The sequence below is a fragment of the Salvia hispanica genome, chromosome 5 (genome assembly GCF_023119035.1).
Source record: "Salvia hispanica cultivar TCC Black 2014 chromosome 5, UniMelb_Shisp_WGS_1.0, whole genome shotgun sequence".
Classification (NCBI taxonomy): domain Eukaryota; kingdom Viridiplantae; phylum Streptophyta; class Magnoliopsida; order Lamiales; family Lamiaceae; genus Salvia; species Salvia hispanica.
This window is the reverse complement of record NC_062969.1, coordinates 28,194,635-28,216,095: the sequence shown is the minus strand read 5'-3', so window position 1 is coordinate 28,216,095 and position 21,461 is coordinate 28,194,635. Positions and strand designations below refer to the sequence as shown.

General features: G+C 38.8%; 4 protein-coding genes across 10 annotated transcripts; 2 read left to right on the top strand and 2 right to left on the bottom strand.

Moving 5' to 3' along the window:
- Positions 1 to 802: 802 nt before the first annotated feature.
- Positions 803 to 3,709, top strand: LOC125187556 (U-box domain-containing protein 34-like). The gene is made up of 8 exons (XM_048084170.1): positions 803 to 1,052; positions 1,149 to 1,210; positions 1,538 to 1,659; positions 1,731 to 1,877; positions 2,008 to 2,257; positions 2,319 to 2,399; positions 2,477 to 3,490; positions 3,571 to 3,709. Exons 1-8 carry the CDS (start codon positions 893 to 895, stop codon positions 3,619 to 3,621), a joined length of 1,887 nt encoding a protein of 628 aa, XP_047940127.1. The 5' UTR covers positions 803 to 892; the 3' UTR covers positions 3,622 to 3,709.
- On the bottom strand, positions 3,338 to 9,396 carry LOC125187557 (dihydrolipoyllysine-residue acetyltransferase component 2 of pyruvate dehydrogenase complex, mitochondrial-like). 3 transcript variants are annotated; one of them, XM_048084172.1, is made up of 20 exons: positions 9,282 to 9,396; positions 8,332 to 8,425; positions 7,930 to 8,042; positions 7,753 to 7,841; positions 7,629 to 7,669; positions 7,309 to 7,364; positions 7,155 to 7,229; positions 6,953 to 7,045; positions 6,591 to 6,812; positions 6,214 to 6,286; positions 5,980 to 6,047; positions 5,662 to 5,747; positions 5,504 to 5,579; positions 5,311 to 5,378; positions 5,169 to 5,235; positions 4,988 to 5,083; positions 4,648 to 4,750; positions 4,477 to 4,572; positions 4,290 to 4,399; positions 3,338 to 3,464 (listed from the first exon to the last, which is right to left on the bottom strand). In XM_048084172.1, exons 1-19 carry the CDS (start codon positions 9,318 to 9,320, stop codon positions 4,329 to 4,331), a joined length of 1,626 nt encoding a protein of 541 aa, XP_047940129.1. In that variant the 5' UTR covers positions 9,321 to 9,396; the 3' UTR covers positions 3,338 to 3,464; positions 4,290 to 4,328. The 3 variants fall into 3 exon arrangements, 2 of the variants coding, with proteins under 2 accessions (XP_047940129.1, XP_047940128.1); XR_007170624.1 differs by having other exon boundaries at positions 3,365 to 3,464; positions 4,190 to 4,399; XM_048084171.1 differs by lacking the exon at positions 3,338 to 3,464 and having other exon boundaries at positions 4,110 to 4,399.
- Positions 9,397 to 10,893: 1,497 nt separating this feature from the next.
- Positions 10,894 to 14,524, top strand: LOC125190972 (telomere repeat-binding factor 4-like). Of its 5 annotated transcripts, none has more exons than XM_048088412.1 (7): positions 10,894 to 11,101; positions 11,905 to 12,086; positions 12,468 to 12,552; positions 12,948 to 13,031; positions 13,790 to 14,063; positions 14,160 to 14,187; positions 14,295 to 14,524. In XM_048088412.1, coding segments are annotated over exons 1-6 (777 nt in total). In that variant the 5' UTR covers positions 10,894 to 10,951; the 3' UTR covers positions 14,162 to 14,187; positions 14,295 to 14,524. The 5 variants fall into 5 exon arrangements, with proteins under 5 accessions (XP_047944369.1, XP_047944366.1, XP_047944365.1 ...); XM_048088409.1 differs by having other exon boundaries at positions 13,790 to 14,067; XM_048088408.1 differs by having other exon boundaries at positions 13,790 to 14,067; positions 14,258 to 14,524.
- Positions 14,525 to 15,959: 1,435 nt separating this feature from the next.
- Positions 15,960 to 18,225, bottom strand: LOC125190971 (glycylpeptide N-tetradecanoyltransferase 1-like). Its single transcript, XM_048088407.1, has 2 exons — positions 18,067 to 18,225; positions 15,960 to 17,607 (listed from the first exon to the last, which is right to left on the bottom strand). The coding sequence occupies exon 2, from the start codon at positions 17,590 to 17,592 to the stop codon at positions 16,294 to 16,296; it is 1,299 nt and encodes a 432-aa protein (XP_047944364.1). The 5' UTR covers positions 17,593 to 17,607; positions 18,067 to 18,225; the 3' UTR covers positions 15,960 to 16,293.
- Between the last annotated feature and the right edge of the window lie 3,236 nt (positions 18,226 to 21,461).

The window sequence follows — 21,461 nt, the reverse complement described above, 5'->3', positions numbered from 1 at the left end:
CAGATTCTGATTAAGGCATGCGACACGAAGCTGTTTGAAAGAGGAAGACAATATCAACCTTAAAAGTTACTGTAATCTTCAAAATTCAATAAACTCATGAAAGTAGCCAATTGACATAATGTTCGACAAAGCATATCATGCTATATTCAATCAAATCAAACTATGTCTGACCTGAGAAAATGTGTGTACCAGCCGCAATATCCGTTGTCGGTGGTGAAGAAGAACGCCGCCGTGGAAAAAACTTTGGAATAAAGGTATTAAAACCCTTTCTAAGCCCTATTGAAACAGTTTTTATGAATAGTTTATTTATAAATCACATCTTACCATCCAACTCATTTTTACAAATGCCAATTCATCATCCATATCATTTTAATAAGCTGGAATTTATTGACGTTGGAAATTAGCATCGCAAATGAAGTTTGTGAATTGTTGATATATGTACCAAATTAGAAATTCATGGAAAAAAATTAATTTGTTAAAAGTTACATGCTCCAGTAATCCTATTATTTATTCATTTTTTAATGACAATAACCTCATTTCAAACATCAATTACATACTATAGTTGTTTTGATAGATAAGTGATTGTCAAATTAATTGAGAGTATTTTTTACAAAGTTCAACACATTTCATATTTACCTTTTTTATGTTTTACTATTCTATTTTACTAATTTACTTTTTATATTTTATTCTATTTGTCAAAAAATGCGGATTCAGAGTAAAAATGGCTCAAGTAGAAAATAAAATAATAAAAAAAAGGTGAAAAAAAGAAGACCGATGAAAAAAAGGGTGAAAGAAAAACAAATATTGGAGAAAAATGTGGTTGCATTTGCATTGGATTGATCCGGTGAGGTAGCGAAAAGCAGCAACCGCCATCCGCGGTGGTGTGCCGCTGATGGCGAACTCAGCGTCACCGACGCAAGGGGCTTCGACGGTGGTGGCTGTGGACCGAGACAAGAACAGCCAACACGCCCTGCGATGGGCCCTCGACAATTTGAGGTTGATGGAGAAGATCATCGTCCTCGTTCATGTCGCCACCTTTCAACATGAATCAGGTATTCTTACTTTCTTCCCAAATCCTAATGATAATTTGATTTTATTTCTATACAATTTGAAATTGATAATTATTTTGTTGATTAATTTACGTGCAGAGGAGGATAGTGAAATGCAACAGATGTTCCTCCCTTTTCGCGTCATTTGCGCACGTAAAGGCGTAAGTACATTATCATGCATGGATATACAGAGGGCGAATTGTCAATAAATCACGAAGAATAGTCAAATTTTGATTTGTATTAATAGTTAAGTTTTACAATTTCGCAAATTATCTGGGGTGTCATTTATCCGATGAAACCTGCGATGATTGGTTTCTAGGTACGCCACTTTGTGCCATTGCAGTTTTGTCAACATAGATAAATCTAGTTGCCACGTTATCGTGAGTTTCATCAGACGTATGAGATCATTTCATTTGACTATTCTCTGTGATTTGTTTGGCAATTTGCCCGTATAAAAACATACTGAGGACTGATAATGACAAGTTCAGGTTCGGACCAAGGAGGTGATCCTCCACAACCAGGACATCGCGGGCGCATTGTCCGACTTCCTTAGCTCCCACTCCATCAAGAACATAGTCCTCGGTGCTTCCAGCCGAGGCACCATATCAAGGTTAGGTACATATAGATACAGTGAAGCTCGATCACTCAAATCAACTCACCGCTTCTTATTTCTCATGGCAGGGCATTTAGGCATGGAGATGTGGCTACATTTGTAGGAAAATTAGCACCACATTTTTGCTCCGTATACTCCGTATCTAAGGCCAAAGTTAACAGAATCAAGTCCCTGACTGACCCTGCCCCTGTCCCCGCCTCCGGCCCCTTTCATGGGTACAGATCGATCTTTCACGTTTTCATCGTACATCTTATCTCGTGTTCCGTTATAGTAGTACTTATTTATATAGTGGTTTCAGTTCTCTTTTTACACCCAAGTGTAATAGCACTTACATTTTCACTACAGATACGAGGATACAGAATATCAACCAAGTAGCCCCTCGGAGATGTCTATAGCCAGTACAGCACCTTCCCCTGCATACTCCATGACCAGCAGCCAGTGTTCCACTCCACTGATTAGGGCCAAGGCGCTTCAGCGCCTCCCCGCGGGGAACTTGTCACACCACTCTGCGTACTCGACTAATCAAAACAGCTATACCTCCAATATCTCCTATGAGTTTCTAGACGAACCCGATGCATCCTCCAATGTAGATACGGTATTAACTTCACGCCACATCAATACTCGAACAACGTTTTATAAATTTCTACTCGTTGCAGGATCTGGAAGAGGAGCTCAATAGAGTGAAACTAGAGCTGGAAAAGATCAAAGAAAAGTACAATGCAGCTTGCCTAACTAAGGTACATAACATGATTGAAATTGGAATGACTTTTCTGTTTGAATCTGGATAAATGAATTCATATGAAAACATCAGCAGGAAAAAGACATTGCAGAAATCAGAAGAACAGAAGATGCAGTACAACGGAAGAAGAAGGCGCAGCGCAAAGTGGCGGATTCGGAGAAAGTAGTTGATGCATTGGAATACAACTTGGGTCGATGCAGAAGGTATTCGGGTGATGAGATAGAAGCTGCAACCAACAACTTCACCTCCCATAAGATCGGCCAAGGCAGCTACGGACCCGTGTATAGAGCCACCATCGATAACACGCCCGTTGCCATCAAGATTCTCAAATCCAACATACCAGATGCCCTAGACCAGTTCCACCAAGAGGTGGACGTACTTACCCGGTTGAGGCATCCCAACATGGTCATCCTCATGGGAGCCTGCCCCCAATACGGCTGCCTCGTCTACGAGTACATGGAAAACGGCTCCCTCGAAGACCGCCTTTCCTGCAAAGATGGCTCTCCACCCCTGCCATGCCTCACGCGCTTCTCAATCGCTGCAGAGATCGCAACCGGTCTCAACTTCCTCCACCAGGCGAGGCCACAGCCACTGGTCCACCGTGACCTCAAGCCCGGGAACATCCTCCTCGACAGGAACTACGTGAGCAAGATCAGCGACGTGGGACTGTCCAGGCTCATCCCTGCAGCCGAAGCCGACAACATGACTCAATACAGAGTGACAGCAGCTGCGGGGACTTTCTGCTACATCGATCCCGAGTATCAACAGACGGGGCTGCTCGGGACCAAATCGGACGTCTACTCCTTAGGAATCATCTTGCTGCAGATCATCACTGCCAGGCCTCCAATGGGCTTGACACATCTAGTTGACACAGCAATCCAAAACGAGCGATTCACGGATATTCTTGACCCTCGAGTTAAAGACTGGCCAGTTCAGGAGGCTCTGGAGCTGGCAAAATTGGCCTTGCAATGCAGTGAGCTCAGGAGGCGGGACCGACCGGACCTTGCAACCGTCGTCTTGCCAGAGCTTGTGCGTCTGATGAATGTGACATCAAAGCTCAAACCTGGAAGGAGAATGAGTCAGCCTCGGGTAAGAAAACTCAGCTCTATAATTCAGAAAATACAGTACATGACTTTTTCTTCCTAACAATGATTAACATGTTTGATCAGGGAATTGCGAAACTCAAAGGCGGCAGGTTGATTAATGCAATGGAGGGATAGTGAAGTTCACCAAGATATGAATGTATGAGTGATTTTTGCAACTTAATTTCTCACTCAAAACATTACTTAGATGTTCATGTCAGACATATAGAAAGGAATGTAAAAGAAAATTTTCTTGTATATTAAGAGACAGAAAAGTGAGAAGTGTTGCTTCATCCTTCTTTGGTATCAGCATTTAAATATTTCTATCACAAGTAACCGAGCGGCCCCATAGAGGACGCAATTAAACAAGAGATAAGATTAATCATGGCAAATGAACGGCCCCATAGTAAACCAATATTTCTATCACGAACACTGATCACCTAAGTCCATGTAAATATTTTTATTTTTTTATCTATCTCTTTCTTTCCCTTTGCAGTTCCACGTGCTCAAAACGGGAACTGTGAAGGGGGAGACAAAGGAAAAGGGAATCATACAAAGAAATAGAAAAGGAAGAAAATAAAAACAGAAATATTAGCAATGCTCAAGAGTCAAGATAGGTACTCGCTATCATAAATCTTATTTGGAACAACAGTTAATATGAACAATGGTGTGCAGACAGAGAAAACTTGAGATGTCAAATTCTCACTCTCTAAATGAATCATAATTCGATAGGGAAAATATGGAGCTCTCGCATGCTTGTATCCACGCCTACAACTACAAACATAGCATATGGCTTTATTACTAACATCCTCATGCTTCGAAGAAACGAACAAGTGTGGTTCAACTCAGACCAACATAGACTGTGGATTCTCGATGTAGCCTTTGTAAGCCTTGAGCCACTCTGCTCCAATGGCACCTGCATGAAGTGCCACCAACACAGGCATTACTATATAGTAATGTTTAGGTCATGTTTTTGGAATCAGGTAAGTTTACCATCAACTACACGATGGTCACAGCTTAATGTGGCAGTCATGAACGAAGCAAACTCGTATTGCTTGGGGCCTGAGCCAGGTATCACCCTCCTTTCAGCTGTTCATATGGTGAAGATCTTTGTAACACAGAGTTTGAGATAGAAATGAGCGACATGGAATTAGTTAGTCTTACCAGATCCAACGGCTAGAATGCCTGCTTGGGGTGGGTTGACGATTGCACGGAATTGCTCGACGCCAAAAGACCCTCCCAAGTTTGATACGGTGAATGTACCTCCCTAATAGCAGAGAGTAAATAAAAATCTATAGCTATTATAATTCAAAAAACTTAATCTGTCACTGTTATAAAAACTGTGCCATCTTACAACATCTAATACACCTATACGGCTATACCGATAGTTCAGTGATTTAATGTAAGATAAGAATCCTTTAGTATCTAAAATAGTGATAAGAATCCACAGATTTCACGTGCTTTGCTCGTATATAGGCTACGGAGCTTGCTGATAAAGGTTTACCTCATAATCTTCAGGTTTCAAGCTGTTCTCTCTTGCTTTCTCAGCTAAATGCTTAACTTCCTTACCGATTCTTGATAGACCTTTCTTGTCAGCATCCTGGAAAATTTAGTGAAAATCCAACATTGATGTTGCAGTTTGAGGTTATAATTACATAATGTAATTTGAATTTCTGTTGTCTCACCTTGATTACAGGCACACACAATCCGTTGTCTGTTTGCACAGCAATATTAATATTCACATTACGGTACCTGTATGGAAAGATTCTGCAGTTTTAGTAGACTCTTGTTTGTTAAACAATTGCTTGAATTTGTAAGCGTTCTTACTGGCGAATATAATCATCGGTCCACGAACTATTGCACTGAGGAACCTCTCTAAGAGCCATAGCAGCAGCCTGAAGCAAGAAAAAGTTTGATCATGTTGTTATGAGTCAGATCCAATCTCTAATGCTCATTGCCACTTTAGATGGACAGGCACATAGAGAAGGGAGGATTGTTTTGTTCCTTACTGTTTCGGTACCTTAATGACAAGATCATTGATAGATATCCTTCTCCCACCTGAAGCTTCTTGCAACGAATTCAGATGGATACGCAGTCTACATGAAAGTTACAGAGGTCAAACAATACAGTAAACTTTGTGGGGTCAGAGTGTCCATTCGAACAAGAGGTGAAACTCACTCCATTAGCTTGTCGACACATGTATCTACAGTTAAGTAGTAGTGTGGAATGGTTTGTTTCGATTGCAACAGACGTGATGCTGTCACCTGCCAGAGAATCCAATGTGACCAACATAGATCCACATCATCATATATCACCCTCATTATCCTAATGTTGTTTGCAAAGCAGTGTGCGGTTTGAATCCAATGTCATTCACATTAGGCACAAGGTTTGGTTACAATTTAAAAACTGAGACTACTGGGAACTTAAGCTCCTAACTCATAAACTTTTTGATAGTTTACCAAATATGACTATATATCTCCCTATGTGTGTATGTACCTTTCCAATTTGAGTCTGTGGAATGTCTGTGTAGTCTAGGGCAGGGGAAACTTCTTTGCCACCTGAAGCTGCAAAATGAAGTTAAAATAGGTTATGCAAATTGTTTAAGAGATTACTGGATGAAAATATTGATAATCTAAGGCTACAAATTTGGCAGGAAGAGAAATCACTTAGATAGCACCAAAGAAACCCATGTGAGTTAACTAGGCACTAATAAGGGTGAACGAGAAATACCAGGACTATCTTTTATATCGATCTTCGCAACACGTCCATCATGACTTGTTCCTTTTGTATTTGAAATGTGTACCTGTTATGAAAATGCATGGAGCAGAAATCGTCAGGAGAAAACAAAATCTTACTCCCTCCGTTCCACCCTAAGTGACATTTTCCTTTTGGGGATGTCCCATCCTAAATGACACCTTTCTTAAAATAGAAACATCATGCTCTCTACTTTTTCTCACTCTTATTTTATCCTCTCTCCACTTAACTCACAAAATAACACTACATAATATCCCGTGTGGAAAAGGAAATGCTCCACTTAGGGGGGACGGAGGGAGTATTATCTAGGTGTATAGTTGTGTAACTCTTGTTATCTACAGCATTGAACTTACCTTATCATCTTTTGCGAGCATACTGGTGAGAGGGCCAGTGAAAATACGGTTCCCTGGTGATGATCGCTCTGTGGGATTGGTTGCTGCCTCTTCGGGACTTTCTTCTTTGGTTGGAGTTGGTGGTGAGGGTTCTTTGGACGAAGCTGCAGCATCTGATATTGATGGAGAGTAGTCTTTAAATTTGGCAAGATCCTCCTCTTCCTCCACTGTTACAGCAATTATCTAAGATCATAGGATAATGTTATCAGTCATTAAAACGTATCTGAAGAACTGGAAGACAGAAAACATCTCAAACAAGTGTATAATTGATAAACCATGCAATAGGTGTGAACAACAAGTTCACAGGATACATCAGCTAATACCTCGCCAACTTTAATTCCAGTTGATCCATCCCCGAGCACTATTTTTGCTAGATATCCTTCCTCCATGCATTCCATTTCAACCGATGCTTTATCCTTGAAACAGCAAGCAGATGTGGAAGTGCACAAAATCAAACTTCACCTGAATGTGGAGAGCGAGCAAATTCCATTAACAGAAGGCTATATAGACGAAACAGGGACCTACAGTTTCCACTTCGCACAGTACATCTCCGGGTGCAAGTTTTTCTCCTTCTTTTTTCATCCACTTTGCAATATTTCCCTTTAAGCACAAGACAAGAAATTAAGTGTAAAGGTGCTGATACATGAAAAGGAGAATAGTATAAATGAATAACTCTTGCCTCGGTCATTGTGGGTGATAATGAAGGCATCCCAATCTCTTGGTGTGGTGGAAGACCTGATTCACAGTAACACATCAGACCAAGATAGATAGGCCTGAAAACAAAACCATAGAAGAGGGCAGGACTCGATTTAAAATCAAAACATCATCGAAATTGTGCCAATGTGACTATGAGTTTTTATGTTTTACAGGTATTATTGACATCATCTTATTCAATTAGTAATTAATGTACGTAAGTATGAAATATTCAAATAAAAAGAAATGGAAACCAAAGCCACTTATAAGAAGATTTACAGGGAGGTCTGTTTGTTACTAACATACCTGAATCTGTAGAATAATATCGGATGAAGTTCCGCTGTTGGCTGAAATAGGCATCATGAAAAAAGGATCATATCACATAAAATAGGAATAGAGTAAAAATATAATAGTATAAGATTATGACAACCTCTTTTTATATACTGAGGTCGTTGCAGGGGAATGACCCTTTATTGCTGTCCTTAAAATATTTCCTTTCTCCATTCTAACAGTTGAAATCTTCATTACAACTTTCCCATGTTATGCTTAAATCAACTAAAGAGGCAGCAAAATAATAGAGGAGGAACATAGTAGTATGTATTATCACCGGTGTCTGATTGATTGACTGGAAACTTTGACAAGAAGAGCCTCTGGTGGAAAACATTGAAGTGCCATACTTGTCTCCAGGTCCAAGATCAAGTTGGCTGGACCTCGGAACATCTATTTCCAATAGAAAATGCATTTAAAACAAAAATTGAATACCATGCATACACATATATGCATCGCTGAAAATAGAAACATAATCATGCATAAACACACTATATTTAAACAAGCATTCAATAGTTCTAGCAACATGCAACTCTGTTAATTACATGTTGAATCTTAATCATAATAAATCATGGAATGGTTACGCAGAAAAGTTGACGCCTTCCAACAAATTATGTGCAAACAAGAAGATGAAAGAGACAAGAGCTAACAAAGAAGACATGACTATTTCTTAGCCACTTACCATCTATATGATTGGCATCCATCCTGGCATGATGGGTAAACCAACATACAAGAAAAGCACGGTCTTTTTGTGTAGCATGATGTGTATGTCTGAGCTGCAGAGTGAGAACAAAGAAATATGACGTCATTGAACATGATTCTTTACGAGGAAATAGCCAAGACAATGCTAAGAGTTCCTATTTTGTTAGTGAGCAAAATCCATAGCATACACCCAATGTTAATTTCTTAATCAACTCCCATGTAAATGATGAGTTAAATAGTTCAAATATTGACAGGTAATTAATTCCACGAAACCAATACAAACAAGGTGAAAACACCATAAAATTTGATTTGACCCATTTCAAACCATCCAAAGTGGAATTTATTGGCTGATTCCACATTCATAGAAATTTCAAGTTGATTTCACCTCTTCGTCTACTTCCACTCCAAAATCCACTTGTTGGACTTCTTCCACTGCCCCATTCTCATCAATTGTCAGTTTCCACAACCATTTCCTAAATTACTGATCAGCATATTAGTAGGATAATAAGCTTTTATCACTATAAATACTAGCATCTCAATCCACAGCAGCTCAAACGTGAGGCAGGCGTAAATCCTCTCTATTTATGTCAAAATTTAATCCTCGAGGGGCATAAACAAATACTCCTAAAATTCAACAGAATTGCTGCTATACAACATTTCCACGATGCATGATTTGTCGAAATTTTCAGAAAACAATACAGCTCGAATTGATCAAATTAGCTGCAAAATCCCCAAATTACAGACCAAACAATTTCCAATTGAGCTCACCGACGTTTCGCTAAAAACATGCAGATCACAAAACGAATCCGATTCATATTTGCACACAAAGGAAGACGCAGAGCGGAACATTTATCAGGAAAAAAAAATTGCGAATGCATGCATCCATTACAGAGAAATAAAGCAATTAATTACGGAAATCAAATGGATCACCTTTGTAGAGTGACGAAGAATTCTCGATGCACAGATCATGGCGGTAAGTTGAAAATGCCTAATCTAGAGACGACTAACGCTCGATTTGGTTTGCGAAGAAATTGAAGGATCGAAAGTGTGGGTGAAAATGGAAGCATAAATAGCAAAATTGAAGTGAGCTGGGAAAAAAGCTCCTACTATCGCAGCAACCGTTTTTTTTTCTATTTAAGGTATTCACATGCAAAAACGAACCGAATATTTTAACCGACTAATTCTGTTGGCTTCAGTTTGTTAACTTTATTTTTTCGAGAATAAAAATTTTAATTTATATTCATATTCAATTGGATTTTTAATTTCATATTTATTTTTCAATCATTATAATTAATTATATCATGTGTAATTGTATCTTACGTTGCCTAATAACGAGCTTGCAGTTTATGGTGCACAATTAAGTTGCCTTTCTCTAAATGACTAAATTTAGTTGTGGCTTCTATTTATTTACCTCTTTTCTATCTACTACCAGTATTGTGATTTAAGTAGATACTTAATTTTAATAGATTTCTAGAATATGCAAAAGAAATATTCACGCATATGAGGGTTCTTATTTTATAGTATGAATTAAATTATAATTATATCTCCCAATATAAAACATGGATACTTTTAGAACCCTATTGGTATGACATTCTCCTTAGCAACGTGCAATCGCACCTCAGAACCCGGTCACCCACTCCTCTTTTGGTACCCCAGTGGTGTCCGAGCCACACACCACGCCTTCAATACTCAATACCTTGAACCACACCCCTCATCAGCCACATTGCAGATGTCATTAGTTCAAGATATAAAACCTAAAAACTATCCATTTAGCATTCAAAATTAAGTTCATGTTTGGTAGTATAGATAAGCCCAAGATGGCTTAATTATTAGGCCTTAATCAACGTTTGGTAGCATAGTTAAATTAACATGATGGCCCACGTTAAGACTTCGGCCCGTCCCAAGCCCACAAATATATGACCGTTGTCCCGCGTAAGATATCGCACAATTTTGCTGCAATTGCGTATCTACCTCTCTTATAAGTACCGCAATTACTACGATGCTCTCCTGAATGAATATATAATACTAATGCGTATAAGTAAATTTTAAATGGATGGAGTTCCGAGGATCCTATGCGACCATGTAAATCTAGCATATAACATTAAATACTATTGTCTTATAAAAATAGTCAACTTTTGTTTCCGATGACTTATTTCTTTTTAAAAGATATCCGAAGAGGAAAGATAAATTGAAAAATGTATATCTACTTTTTTTTTTTTAAAGATATCCGAAGAGGAAAGATAAATTGAAAAATGTATATCTCTCATTTACTTTTTCAAAAGATAAATATATCTTCTCAAAAGATAGAGAATACTTTTTTTTTACGAAGATGAGGCAAATAAACCAATTATTTTATCAATTATATATTAAAACTCATGCTATTTAATAAAAATTTATTATTACACGACGAATAAAGTAGAAACTGTAAATTAAAAAATAAAATTAGAAAAATAATTAGAAACAAGCACAGGTGACACGTGTTTGGCTGCATCCTATAAAGCGAGTGAGTGTTTGTGTTGAGGTCGATGAAGCGGGAGGCTCGGATACCCCGAGACTGTGGCAGCGCTTCACCGAACTCCGCCGTAAATCTGCCTTCCAGAATGGGGAATCAGAAGCTCAAGTGGACCTCAGAGGAAGAGGAGGCGCTCAAGGCGGGTGTCGCCAAGTACGGCGCCGGGAAGTGGAAGAACATTCTCGTAGATTCCGACTTCAAGCACAAACTCTCCAACCGATCCAACGTTGACCTCAAGGTTTTCGATTTTATGCAATGTCTACTGTTGCTTTTACTATTTTTTAATTGTTTTGTTGTTTTTGCTATTTTTAATTAAGTTTGGTCAAGTTTACGTCGTTCTGTTGGTGAGATTGATTAATTATGCGTCTGCTTCTACATGTTTTTGTGGATTTTGTGAATTGACGACCTCTACCGTTTAATCGGTGTTAGTTTTATGAAATAACACTAATTTTGAGAGTGAATTGACAATGTCATGCTGTGTTGTTTGAGCAACTTATAGATCATATGAGGATTATGTTAATTCTGAGTTATGTTTACGTTAGTAATTGTTGATTGCTCTGTCTGTTGCTCTGTCTGTTTCATTGGAGTTGTAGATGATGCAGTGCCATTGTGTTTTTAGTATTATCATCGTGATGCATATCAGCTGAAAGAGGATTACTCTTTTTATAGTCAAGAGAGGCTTTGATATATAAAATGTAGTGTAGGTGAATATCTATTTCGTGTAGATCCCCGTTGAACGTTTTATCAGGTGCAAACTGTCACTGAGTTACTTCCCATTGTTATTAGGGAGCAATTTTTCATGTTGAAGATATGAGTGTTTTTATTGACTTTAGAATTATCTCTCAAAGCCTTTGATCTATTTGGTGCTATTTTATTGTTAGTGTTGGTTGTCAAAATAACCTACTTTGACTTAGGCTGTTTTTCATTGGGATTACTTCATTTAAACAGACCATCTTATGAGCTATTTGGAGAGTGTAATGCTCTTCCTATATTATTGCGTGATAAATAAATTCTTTGGTCTCTTTCTGATGTTCTAATCAGGACAAATGGCGGAATATGGGCGGACAAGGCTCGGGGGCTAATTCTGTGAATTCCAGAGCAAAGTCAATCACAAATGGTGCTCTGATACACAAAGCTCAGAGTTCAGATTTAACTTTGGTTCCTATAGACAATGTGATTGAAAAACCTCCTCAAAGCCCTGAGGGTGTTAGAAATTCTAAGAAGTATGCTTCGCCTATCATTTTAGTGATCTTCTCATGCCGTATTATTCTCTTAACTAAACTATCTGGTCAGGATCATTTGTTTCAAAGTATCTCGTATATTATTAGTAAAACTCTGGTGGTCATTCATCTTTTCTATTTTCTAATTATTTACATATTTTTTAATTGATGCTCAGGCTGTGAAGACCATTTGACTATCTTTAAAACAAATTTCTCTGGACAACTGGTTGTTGATCTCGATTCTCTTTATAATTTACTTTTAGATATGACATACAATTGTTGGAGGCATATCATGAACAACTTCTCTTCTATCATTTTATTTCTTGACTGCAGTTGCATATGCACTCTGCTACGGTCTTGGTAAATTGACTTCCCCATTTTCAGGTATAATGAAATGATACTTGAAGCACTTTCGTCAATCAAGGATCGCAATGGACCTGATTTTGTTTCAGTTTTGAGGTTTATTGAGGTCAGATTATAAATCTATTCGCTGCAAGTATATGGTCACACTTTGTGTTTCTATTCTCTACTCAAGGTAGACGCTTAGTTAATTTGATTTACACTTACATGGAGATGAATAATTAGAACAACAGAAGCTTATTACTTGAATGAGCATTGAAAAGAAAACTCGTGAGAACATAAATCAATGTGCACCAGTGTTAGGTTTGTAGTTTGCAGTAGTCCAGCTGAGCCTTTTTGTGCACACATATCATTTTCATATCCTTTCCGGTTGAGGAAAAGATCAGCTCCAGGCTGGAGTATCTAGTTACTTTGTTATATGGCCCTTAATTATCTCCTCTTTCCCGGTTTAGGAAACAAATATGTGCTTGAAACCCTAAAATTCTATCAATTTGTGTTTGGCAGAAAAAGTATGAGGTGCCACAAAACTTCAGAAGGTTACTCAGTGTGAAGCTGAGGAAATTTATTTTACAAGGCACAGTTGAGAAGGTATATGAATTCCTCATCCACATGTCATTATGTTAGGTGTATGTGTCCATATTATGAAACGTATCTTTCAACTTCAATATATGACCTAAAATGCCATTATTTTAGATTAATTTTATCTGTGTTTCAGTTTTGAACTGTACCTTCCATACTTATACTGCTGGGTAGCATGTCTGTTGGATAATCATCTCCCATGCGCACACATAGGGATTTTCACTCTGTTTTTCTGCACAAAATATCTCTGTAAATGCAAATAAACATAATCTCGTGTTGCTGCTGCTCCAATGTCAGTTTAATTTTATTTTTCTTTTGCATGCTCCAAACTAGGGCTGTTCATGAACTGAGCTGCGCCGAATGTCGATGGGCTCAAGCTTGGTTCGTTTAGTATCGAGCCAAGATCCAAACTTTTTTTTATCGAATACCAAGAGGCATGAGCTTATTTTAGTCTCAATGAACTTTCTAAATTTAGATATATGTTTAAAATTTTAATTATTTTATTTTGAAAATATATATTGTTTTATCCACAATAACACAATATATTCATTGGTTAGCACTTACCAGCCTAATAATACTTTGCTTAGCTTGATTTGTTTAGTTAGTGAGCTTCTCTAAATGAGCTCAGCTCCGAATAGCACATTGGTTCATGAAAACCCTACTTTAAAGTTTAAACTATATGTATAATTAACATACAGTTTTAAGGCCTATTTCTACATACTTTATCAAGGTTTTGTGATGCTTATGCCTGTGAAATATTCGGACAGGTTCAAAACCGCTACAAGATCAAACATGCTCCGTTGGGCACCAAAACACCTTTGCCGAAACAAAAAGTTGCTAGGTCAAAGCCAAGACGAGATACTAGGAGTAACATTTCAACTGAAATGGAAGATGCTGCTAAAATAGCTGCGCAAAAGATTGCGGAGGCAGAAAATGAAGAATTTTTAGCTGCTGAAGCAGTAAAAGAGTCGGAGAGGCTCTCGCAACTGGCTGAAGAAGCAGATGCAGTGGTCCTGCACTTAAAACAGAGAATCGAACAATGTAAGTAAGTTCACTGAACACAAGAACCCACCATCTACTTCAGTTGTGATCCATGGCTGATTTGCTCCGTTTGTTTCTCATAATCAATCTGGAAAGGAGAAAGGAGGCGACTCAAACTCCAAAAGTAAGCAATTACGATTTAGTGTTTCTGCAGCCTGAAGCCACTGTCGTGATTTAGTTCTTTTTGATTGAAGAATTTTCTGCTGTATCATCTGTTGAGACGCGCTCCAGTTGTTCTGTTTTGCATGCGATGGAGCCAAGTTCTCGGTTTGTCGTGATTGGAACGAGCTTCATGAATATATTGGGTGAGGATGAGTTGAGGAATGCACATTATTTCATAGGATGTTAGCAACAAGAATGCTGTTAGTTATAGATGTATATTCTGTCAGTTTCTGCTCAATCTCACTTCCTGTGTATTGTTGGTGGTTAGATAGCAATTCTATTTTTTCATTTTGATCTAATTCTAGGAAGGGTGTCGCTTTCTTTTTCTTGTTTTGTTTTTTGTGGTGTTTGGCCCACAACTGCTAGAAATCAGGTTTAACAAACGTCGCACCTCCATAGAGGGTGCACCGTACACACATCATACGCTGAAACTGAACTACCAGTAAAACATAAATACTTGGTACTACTTCCGATTTATTGTAGTTGATACGTTTTTTTAAGCATGAGATTTAAGAAATTTATTTTTAAAAATTAAAATGGAGAGATAATAATGTAGGATAAAGATTAGAGTACGAGATAGAAAAAAATTATCACAAAAAAAAATGACTCGACTACCTTCGAACAATCTGAAAGGCGAAAAGGAATACACCCCTGACAAACTACTACTCCCTTCGTCCCAAAGTAGATGGCACACTTGGAGAATGATACGGGATTTTAGGAGATGTTGTTTTGTGTGTTAAGTGGAGAGAGAAAATAGTATATTTATATTAATGTGAGAGCGTTTTTTCCATTAAAAAAAATATGACATCTTTTGTGGGACAAACTAAAAAGGAAAGTGTGACATTTGCTATAAGACGGAGGGAGTACTACACTCTAGATTCCTAAGAGCACTCCCAATGGTCCGGCGATAACACTCGGCGATTTTTCGCCGAAAATCGCCGAGTTATCGCCGGCCGTTGGGTGTGTTTCGGCGATAATTCGGCGTTAATTCTACCGAATTAACGCCAACTCCCGATTCATCGGCGCCCACTGTAGGCGCGATTCGGCGATTTTTCGGCTTTTTTTTTTTTTTTTTTTGAGTTAGGGAAAAATAAGGGAGAAACCATTGGAGCAGTTGGCTAAAAATTGGGGATAAATTTTGGTGCTGATGTGGCGCTGATGTGGCAGGAGTTAGGGAGAAATAAGGGAGTTTTTAGGGAGAGCATTGGGAGTGCTCTAAATAAGCTAAACAACTACTCCCCCCATTCCATAGTAGTAGAAGCTTTTCTTTTCGGCACAAAAATTAAGACAAATATGCACAATGAAATAAATAAAAAAATAATAAAGTAGAAGAGAGGAAAAAAGTTGAGAATAAAGTAAGAGCGAGAGAAAAGTAAAAGTGAGAAAATGTGTTACTCCTTCATCCCAATGTAGTTAAGTCATATTCTTTTTTAAAATTGTCCCAAAATAATTGAGTCATTTCCTTTTTTTAAGCAAAATGTCAATATTCTCTCATAATTTGCTCTTTCTTACTTTATCCCCTCTTTTACTTTACTCTCTTCACTTTAACCTTTACCATATCAATTTTTTAAAACTCGTGCCAAAAAGAAATGTCTCAATTACCTTGAGACAGATTTACTAAAAAAATGAAATGGCTCCGCTACAATGAAATGCCCAAAATGAAAAAATGACTCTACCACTATTTAATAGAGTGAGTACTAATAATGCTGAACCCAATCTCTACAAATACTATGCTTTCGAAACAACATTCCTCAATTCAATATTTTCCATTAAGCTCATTTAAACTAACTCGAAACGCACAGTGCATCAGACTTACAAAGGGAACTCATCTATGATCTAACAGCACACACATTCGCCCCGGTTTGGGCAGAATACAACAGCACAAGGCAAATAAGTTCAAAATATGAATGAAAATCAAAATTCAGCACAGATGTTAATCATCAATTGTTGATGCACATATCGGGTTCTCTTCAAGAACATTTGTTTCAACAATGAAACAAGAAGAGTTGGATCAAGTTACGAAAAATGGCCAAGCCAGGACTGGGCAGGAAATCCATAGAAGTCGACTCTATAAGAGCACAAGGCCTAGCTCCGACGATCTCAAAACATGCTTTAGCCGATAGTTGTAGAGGTAATAGTGAAGTTTGCCATCTCCCGGGCCGAATTTCAGTTCTTTCAAGAAGGTCTCGTTGTGCATGACATCCAGAGCGTTGAACACATCAAAGTCCTTCTTCTTGGCAACAATGAGGGCATCACTCATTAGCTGAAGCAACGGAGTCTTGGTCGAAACATTGTAATAAGAATACGCAGCCTTCAAAACAGAATGGTTCTGGCTGCCTAGTATGGAAGAAGGGAGACTGTAAAAACTGCAGAAGTCGGTAATCTCATGAGTTTCAGGGCTTTCGACCAGATAGCTTTCCACAACATCCTCCTTCGGAAGCAGCCAGTGTTCTACGTCATCCACATCAAAGTCTGGCGCAACAGCAAACTGCTGCAGATAGTTCCTAAGCAGACGAGTGACTGCAGGGACGTCATGAGGCTCCATTTTCCTGAAACCGGGTGTGGCCGTCTGATCTGATAGCTTGTACAGCTTGATTGTGCGACTCATTGTCATCCTCGCACCAAGCCTAGAAAACCCAACATCAATGAGCTTCTTTGGGTTCAAAGATCTATGCCAATACTGACAAGTTGTGACGGGCGTAGGAAGGACAACACCAGCAGTATAGGCCGCTTGCCAGATATTCTCGAGATGGACCCTCCGGGTAACCTCTTTGATCATGACTGGAGCAAGCCTTTTTGATCGGAGCTTCTTGTGAACACACAGGAAGTTTACTTCCGCCATCAACACAACAGTGTCACGAACCCGGATTCTTGCAGGGATGCCAGTAATGAACGCAACCAACTTTTTTGAACTCTTCACCCTAACCCCTATGTGCCAGCTCCTGAAATAACCAGGAGGGCGGAGTGCCCACCGAAGAAACTCTTTCGAGTAATTGAACCTGAACATGTTCTCGTCGTCCTCAACATAATTGTTGGTCAGCAAATTGTACACCTCAGCACAAACCTCTTCCGAGTCTATATCACATGTTATCCACTCGTAAGGATATGGGAGGTTGTAGGGCTCCTGCTTGACCTCGGAAAGTGGCGTTGGCTGCTCAATCGGACCTTCAGGCAGGCTCGTATCACCGAGTTCATTGAACTGTCCTACAGGCTGGGTTTCCCAAAACTTATGCCTCTTTGCAAGTGACAAAGATTCTTGCACCTTCCTCGCCAATGCATCAATCGATACGTCACTCTCGTTTTCTGGAGATTCACTATTGTCACCGGATGTAACATGATTCTCATTTGGTTCACTGTCACCGGCCATTTTCAAAGACTTACTCTGCCATTCATCAAGACCACCACATTGTTTATACAGCAGGTATTATAAACTCATTCCAAAAAAAATACACATTTCTCCATCGAACTCTAATGTGATAAACCAAAACATCAGAAATTCAGAAAGTATGTTAAAAAACGCACAAAATCATCTATCCAAAAAGCTAACATTTAGATTAAATCTCTCAAAAAAAGAAAAATAACAAGGCATTAATTAAATCACTACTCGAGAAGTTTGATCTATATTTCACAGATTTGAAGCAAAATCCACATTGCAAATCCGCGTAAATTGAAGAATTGTGTCTTTCACCGACTACTCGCATCAGAATTCACTTACAAAACTCAGATATAACACCAGATAAACTGCGCATATCAGCAATCAATGGAAACAAACCACAGACAACAAGATCTAAATCAGCTTAAAACACAAGATATCAAATACTAATCGACAGAGAGCTGGTACCTCAACTGATGGCCGGGATTCTTTGCGAGAAGACCGAGAGTGGAGAAAGGATATGAATGTGGAGCGAGAATTTAGAGAAAGAAAAGAGGCATCGGAAACGACGAGATGGAATCGCAACGGAAGAGGAAGACTCAAAGGAATTGGAATATTATTCTTTGCTTTACTCCATCAATGGGTATTTCACTCTATTTTTATTATATTTCACAGTATATTAATATTTTTCGTAAAAATTACTTTTTATATTTTTAATTTTACAATTTTTCGTAAAAAAACTCAACTGTGATTTTTATGAAAATTGTTAAATTAAAATATTAATATCAACCAACCATTTCTCTATATCTGCAATCAACTTATAATAAATTCTTTTCACAAAATTTACCTCGGAATTACTATTGGTTTTCAATAAGATAACTTCGAAATTACTGTTGGTTGTAGGCGGATGAGTGTTTCGGATCTACATATTAGTCATGAATGTAGAAAAATAAAGTAATTCCCCAATGTGGAGTATTTTTTAAAAGATCTTGTCTTCTTCTGTCCACGATTAATTGGTATAATTTTCATTTTTTTGTTTGTCCAAAGGACACCTTTAATTTTTGTTTTTGCCTTCGTCCTGCCATATGCGAGACGCTTCCTTTGAGCACGAGATTTAAAAATTAATACTTGTTTCATCCCACTTTAGGAGTTCCGGTTGAAATATTTCACTAATGGTATTAGGTCTCATATTCCACTAACTTTTTTCCACTCGCATTTTATTATAAAACTATATAAAATAGGATTCACATTCCACTTTCTTTTTTCACCAACTTTCATTTATATTTATTAAAACTTATGCCAAACTCAAATGAGACTCTTAAAGTGGGACAAGGGAGTAGTATTTAAAAAGTTAAGTGGAAAGAAAGAAAAAAGTAAATGAACGAAAAGAAAATAAAGTACACAGATAATAAAGTACTTAGAGCATCATCCGCAGCGGCATCTCGCTGCGGGCTCGGTCTCGTCCCGGCGAGGCGAGACCGTAGCGAGACGCGCTGCAAGCCATCGGTCTCGTCGCATGTCTCGGGGTGGATGGAGGGGTGGCGAGACATCTCGCCACGCGCCAGCAACACGTGGCGCGCACTGGTGTGAGGCGTGACGCCCACTCGTCGGCCCGCGAGTGGGCGTCGTTTTTTTTATAATTATATATATTTTTTAATTCTTAATAATAAATAAATAAATTTTACCATTTTTTCTTCCCGTTTTTTTTACTGTTTTTTTTTTAATTTTTAATTTTTATTTTTCCTCCACATTCATCTATAAATAACACTACACACACAATTCCCCCACCATTTTTTCCACACACAAACACTACACTCAAACAAACACCATCCCTCTTTCCTCTCCAATTTCTGCAAAAATGTCCGGTGACGAAAACTCCGGCGGCGAGGGCGGCGGCTACGACTTGAACGCGTTCGACTGGGGAAGCATGTACAATGTTTTGGGTGCCGCTTCCGGTTCCAGTTCGTCGCCGTCAACCCAAAGGCTCGGCGACGCCGGCGTACCAACCACCATCTTTTTCCAGTTGATGCATACTATCGTGCTCCCCCTCCCTTGGGTCCGAGGAGCTCGCAAACGCAGGGATTATCCCAAATTAGGGAGGATATTCCGGAGGAACACACTCCGGAGCGGAGGATGATGGACAACGGAGACGACGACGGCCGTCATCCGTTCACAGAAGTGAAGACAATGGTGGTGTTCGACGCTTGGATCAGTACGTCGAACGATCTCATCCTCGGAACTCAACAAATCCGCAAGGCTTTTTGGGAGAAGGTCACCGCTGTATACAACGCAAAAAGGCCGAAGGAGGCCATCCGCCGCAACCTGAAGATGCTCCGCGCTCATTTTGAGCGAGCCGACAAAGAGGTCAAAAGATTTTGTGGGATCTACAAGAGGGAAGTGGAGCCGACATTTTGAGAGCGGCTTTGTGAGTCTTTAAATCTGACACCAAAAAAGATTTCAGATTTCCCGATGTTTGGGAGTCGGTCAAACATATTGATAGGTGGGCTGGCGGTGTCGATTCCTGCATGGGCTCGAAACGCACAAAGCATACGGCGGGTGGCCATTACTCGTCTAGTGATGGCGGGGAAGGCAACGCCTCACAAGAGCTTGAGTTCCCTACATCCGATACAGGGGGCTCCTCCGGTATACGACGTCGGCCGCAAGGGAACAAGGCGGTGAAGGCGGCTAGAGGGAGGGGGAGGGGGAGGGGCCGAGGCGAATCAAGCCAGGCGGGCTCCCAAGGGCCGCCGAACACCCTAATGTCCATATACTTCACTGCCACGATGGCTGACACTTCCCCCATGACGCCTCCCCAATATCAAGCTCATCTTGCCAGCATTGAGTATCTGGCAAATCAACTTGGTATTCCGCCTCCAGCTAGCTTGAGGGCACTGCCACCGCCTTCGGGGGATGATTCATCGTCGGAGTAGTTTTTATAATTTAATTTGTAGTATTTTAAATTATGTCTTTTTTTTTTTTTAGGATTTTAACTATGTATTTTTATTTTTTTTAGCATTTTAATCATGTCTTTTATTTATTTTTTTAGGATTTGAAATTGTAATTTTCTTTTTTTTTAATGAAGTGTGTTTTTATTAATTGAATTTGTTGGAAATAAAAATAAAAAATGAAATTGAATGAATAGTTAATGGATGAGATGGACAGATGCAGGTGTTGTCTCTTAGTTAAGAGATGGGGATCATGGGGTAAAAAATGCAGTAGGGCCTGTGAGTAGTAAAGGGATGAGACGGTTAAGAGACGATATTGAAACACCGCTATGGATGCTCTTAAGAGCGAGAAAATATTTTTTTTCTAGATAAATAACTCATTTATGATGGGACACCCAAAAAGAAAATTAACTCCCTCATTATAAGATGGAGTGAGTACTACTTTAGATAGTGGATTACACTTTCTACAATTCATCTCATTGACATTATATTAAAAAAATAATGTACATAACACTAGGAGTAACATTTCATTTGTCTTAAAATAATACTCCCTTCGTCCCTCATAATTTGTCACCATTTGACTGGGCACGGATTTTAAGAAATGTAATAGAAAGTGGAATGAAAAAGTTAGTGACATGTGAATCCTACTTTTATATATTAGTTTTATAATAAAATGTGAGTGAGAATGAGTTAGTGGAATATTGGTTCTACTACCAAAAATGGTAAAAATGAAAGGTGACAAATTTTTCGGGACAGACGAAAAAGAAAATAGGTGACAAATTTTCAGGGACGAATGGAGTACCAAATAATCATAGACGAAGGGAATATACTCCCTTCCGTCCCTGCATACGTGGGACGATAGACTTTTTACTTATTAAAATAAGTAAAAAAAAATAAGTATCTCAGACGAAGAAGACC

What these genes read in the sequence shown, in the direction of transcription:
- LOC125187556 (XM_048084170.1), top strand. Translation starts at nt 893, where the DNA reads ATGGCGAACTCAGCGTCACCGACGCAAGGGGCTTCGACGGTGGTGGCT. An exon ending in AGCCGAGGCACCATATCAAG is followed by an intron (nt 1,660 to 1,730) that starts GTTAGGTACATA and finishes TTCTCATGGCAG; the next exon opens with GGCATTTAGGCATGGAGATG. An exon ending in CATCCTCCAATGTAGATACG is followed by an intron (nt 2,258 to 2,318) that starts GTATTAACTTCA and finishes TACTCGTTGCAG; the next exon opens with GATCTGGAAGAGGAGCTCAA.
- LOC125187557 (XM_048084172.1), bottom strand. Translation starts at nt 9,320, where the DNA reads ATGATCTGTGCATCGAGAATTCTTCGTCACTCTACAAAG. An exon ending in TGCTCGCAAAAGATGATAAG is followed by an intron (nt 6,287 to 6,590) that starts GTAAGTTCAATG and finishes TTTTCATAACAG; the next exon opens with GTACACATTTCAAATACAAA. An exon ending in CACAGACTCAAATTGGAAAG is followed by an intron (nt 5,748 to 5,979) that starts GTACATACACAC and finishes ATTCTCTGGCAG; the next exon opens with GTGACAGCATCACGTCTGTT.
- LOC125190972 (XM_048088408.1), top strand. Translation starts at nt 10,952, where the DNA reads ATGGGGAATCAGAAGCTCAAGTGGACCTCAGAGGAAGAGGAGGCGCTC. An exon ending in CAGAGAATCGAACAATGTAA is followed by an intron (nt 14,068 to 14,159) that starts GTAAGTTCACTG and finishes CAATCTGGAAAG; the next exon opens with GAGAAAGGAGGCGACTCAAA. An exon ending in AGGCGACTCAAACTCCAAAA is followed by an intron (nt 14,188 to 14,257) that starts GTAAGCAATTAC and finishes TTTTGATTGAAG; the next exon opens with AATTTTCTGCTGTATCATCT.
- LOC125190971 (XM_048088407.1), bottom strand. Translation starts at nt 17,592, where the DNA reads ATGGCCGGTGACAGTGAACCAAATGAGAATCATGTTACATCCGGTGAC.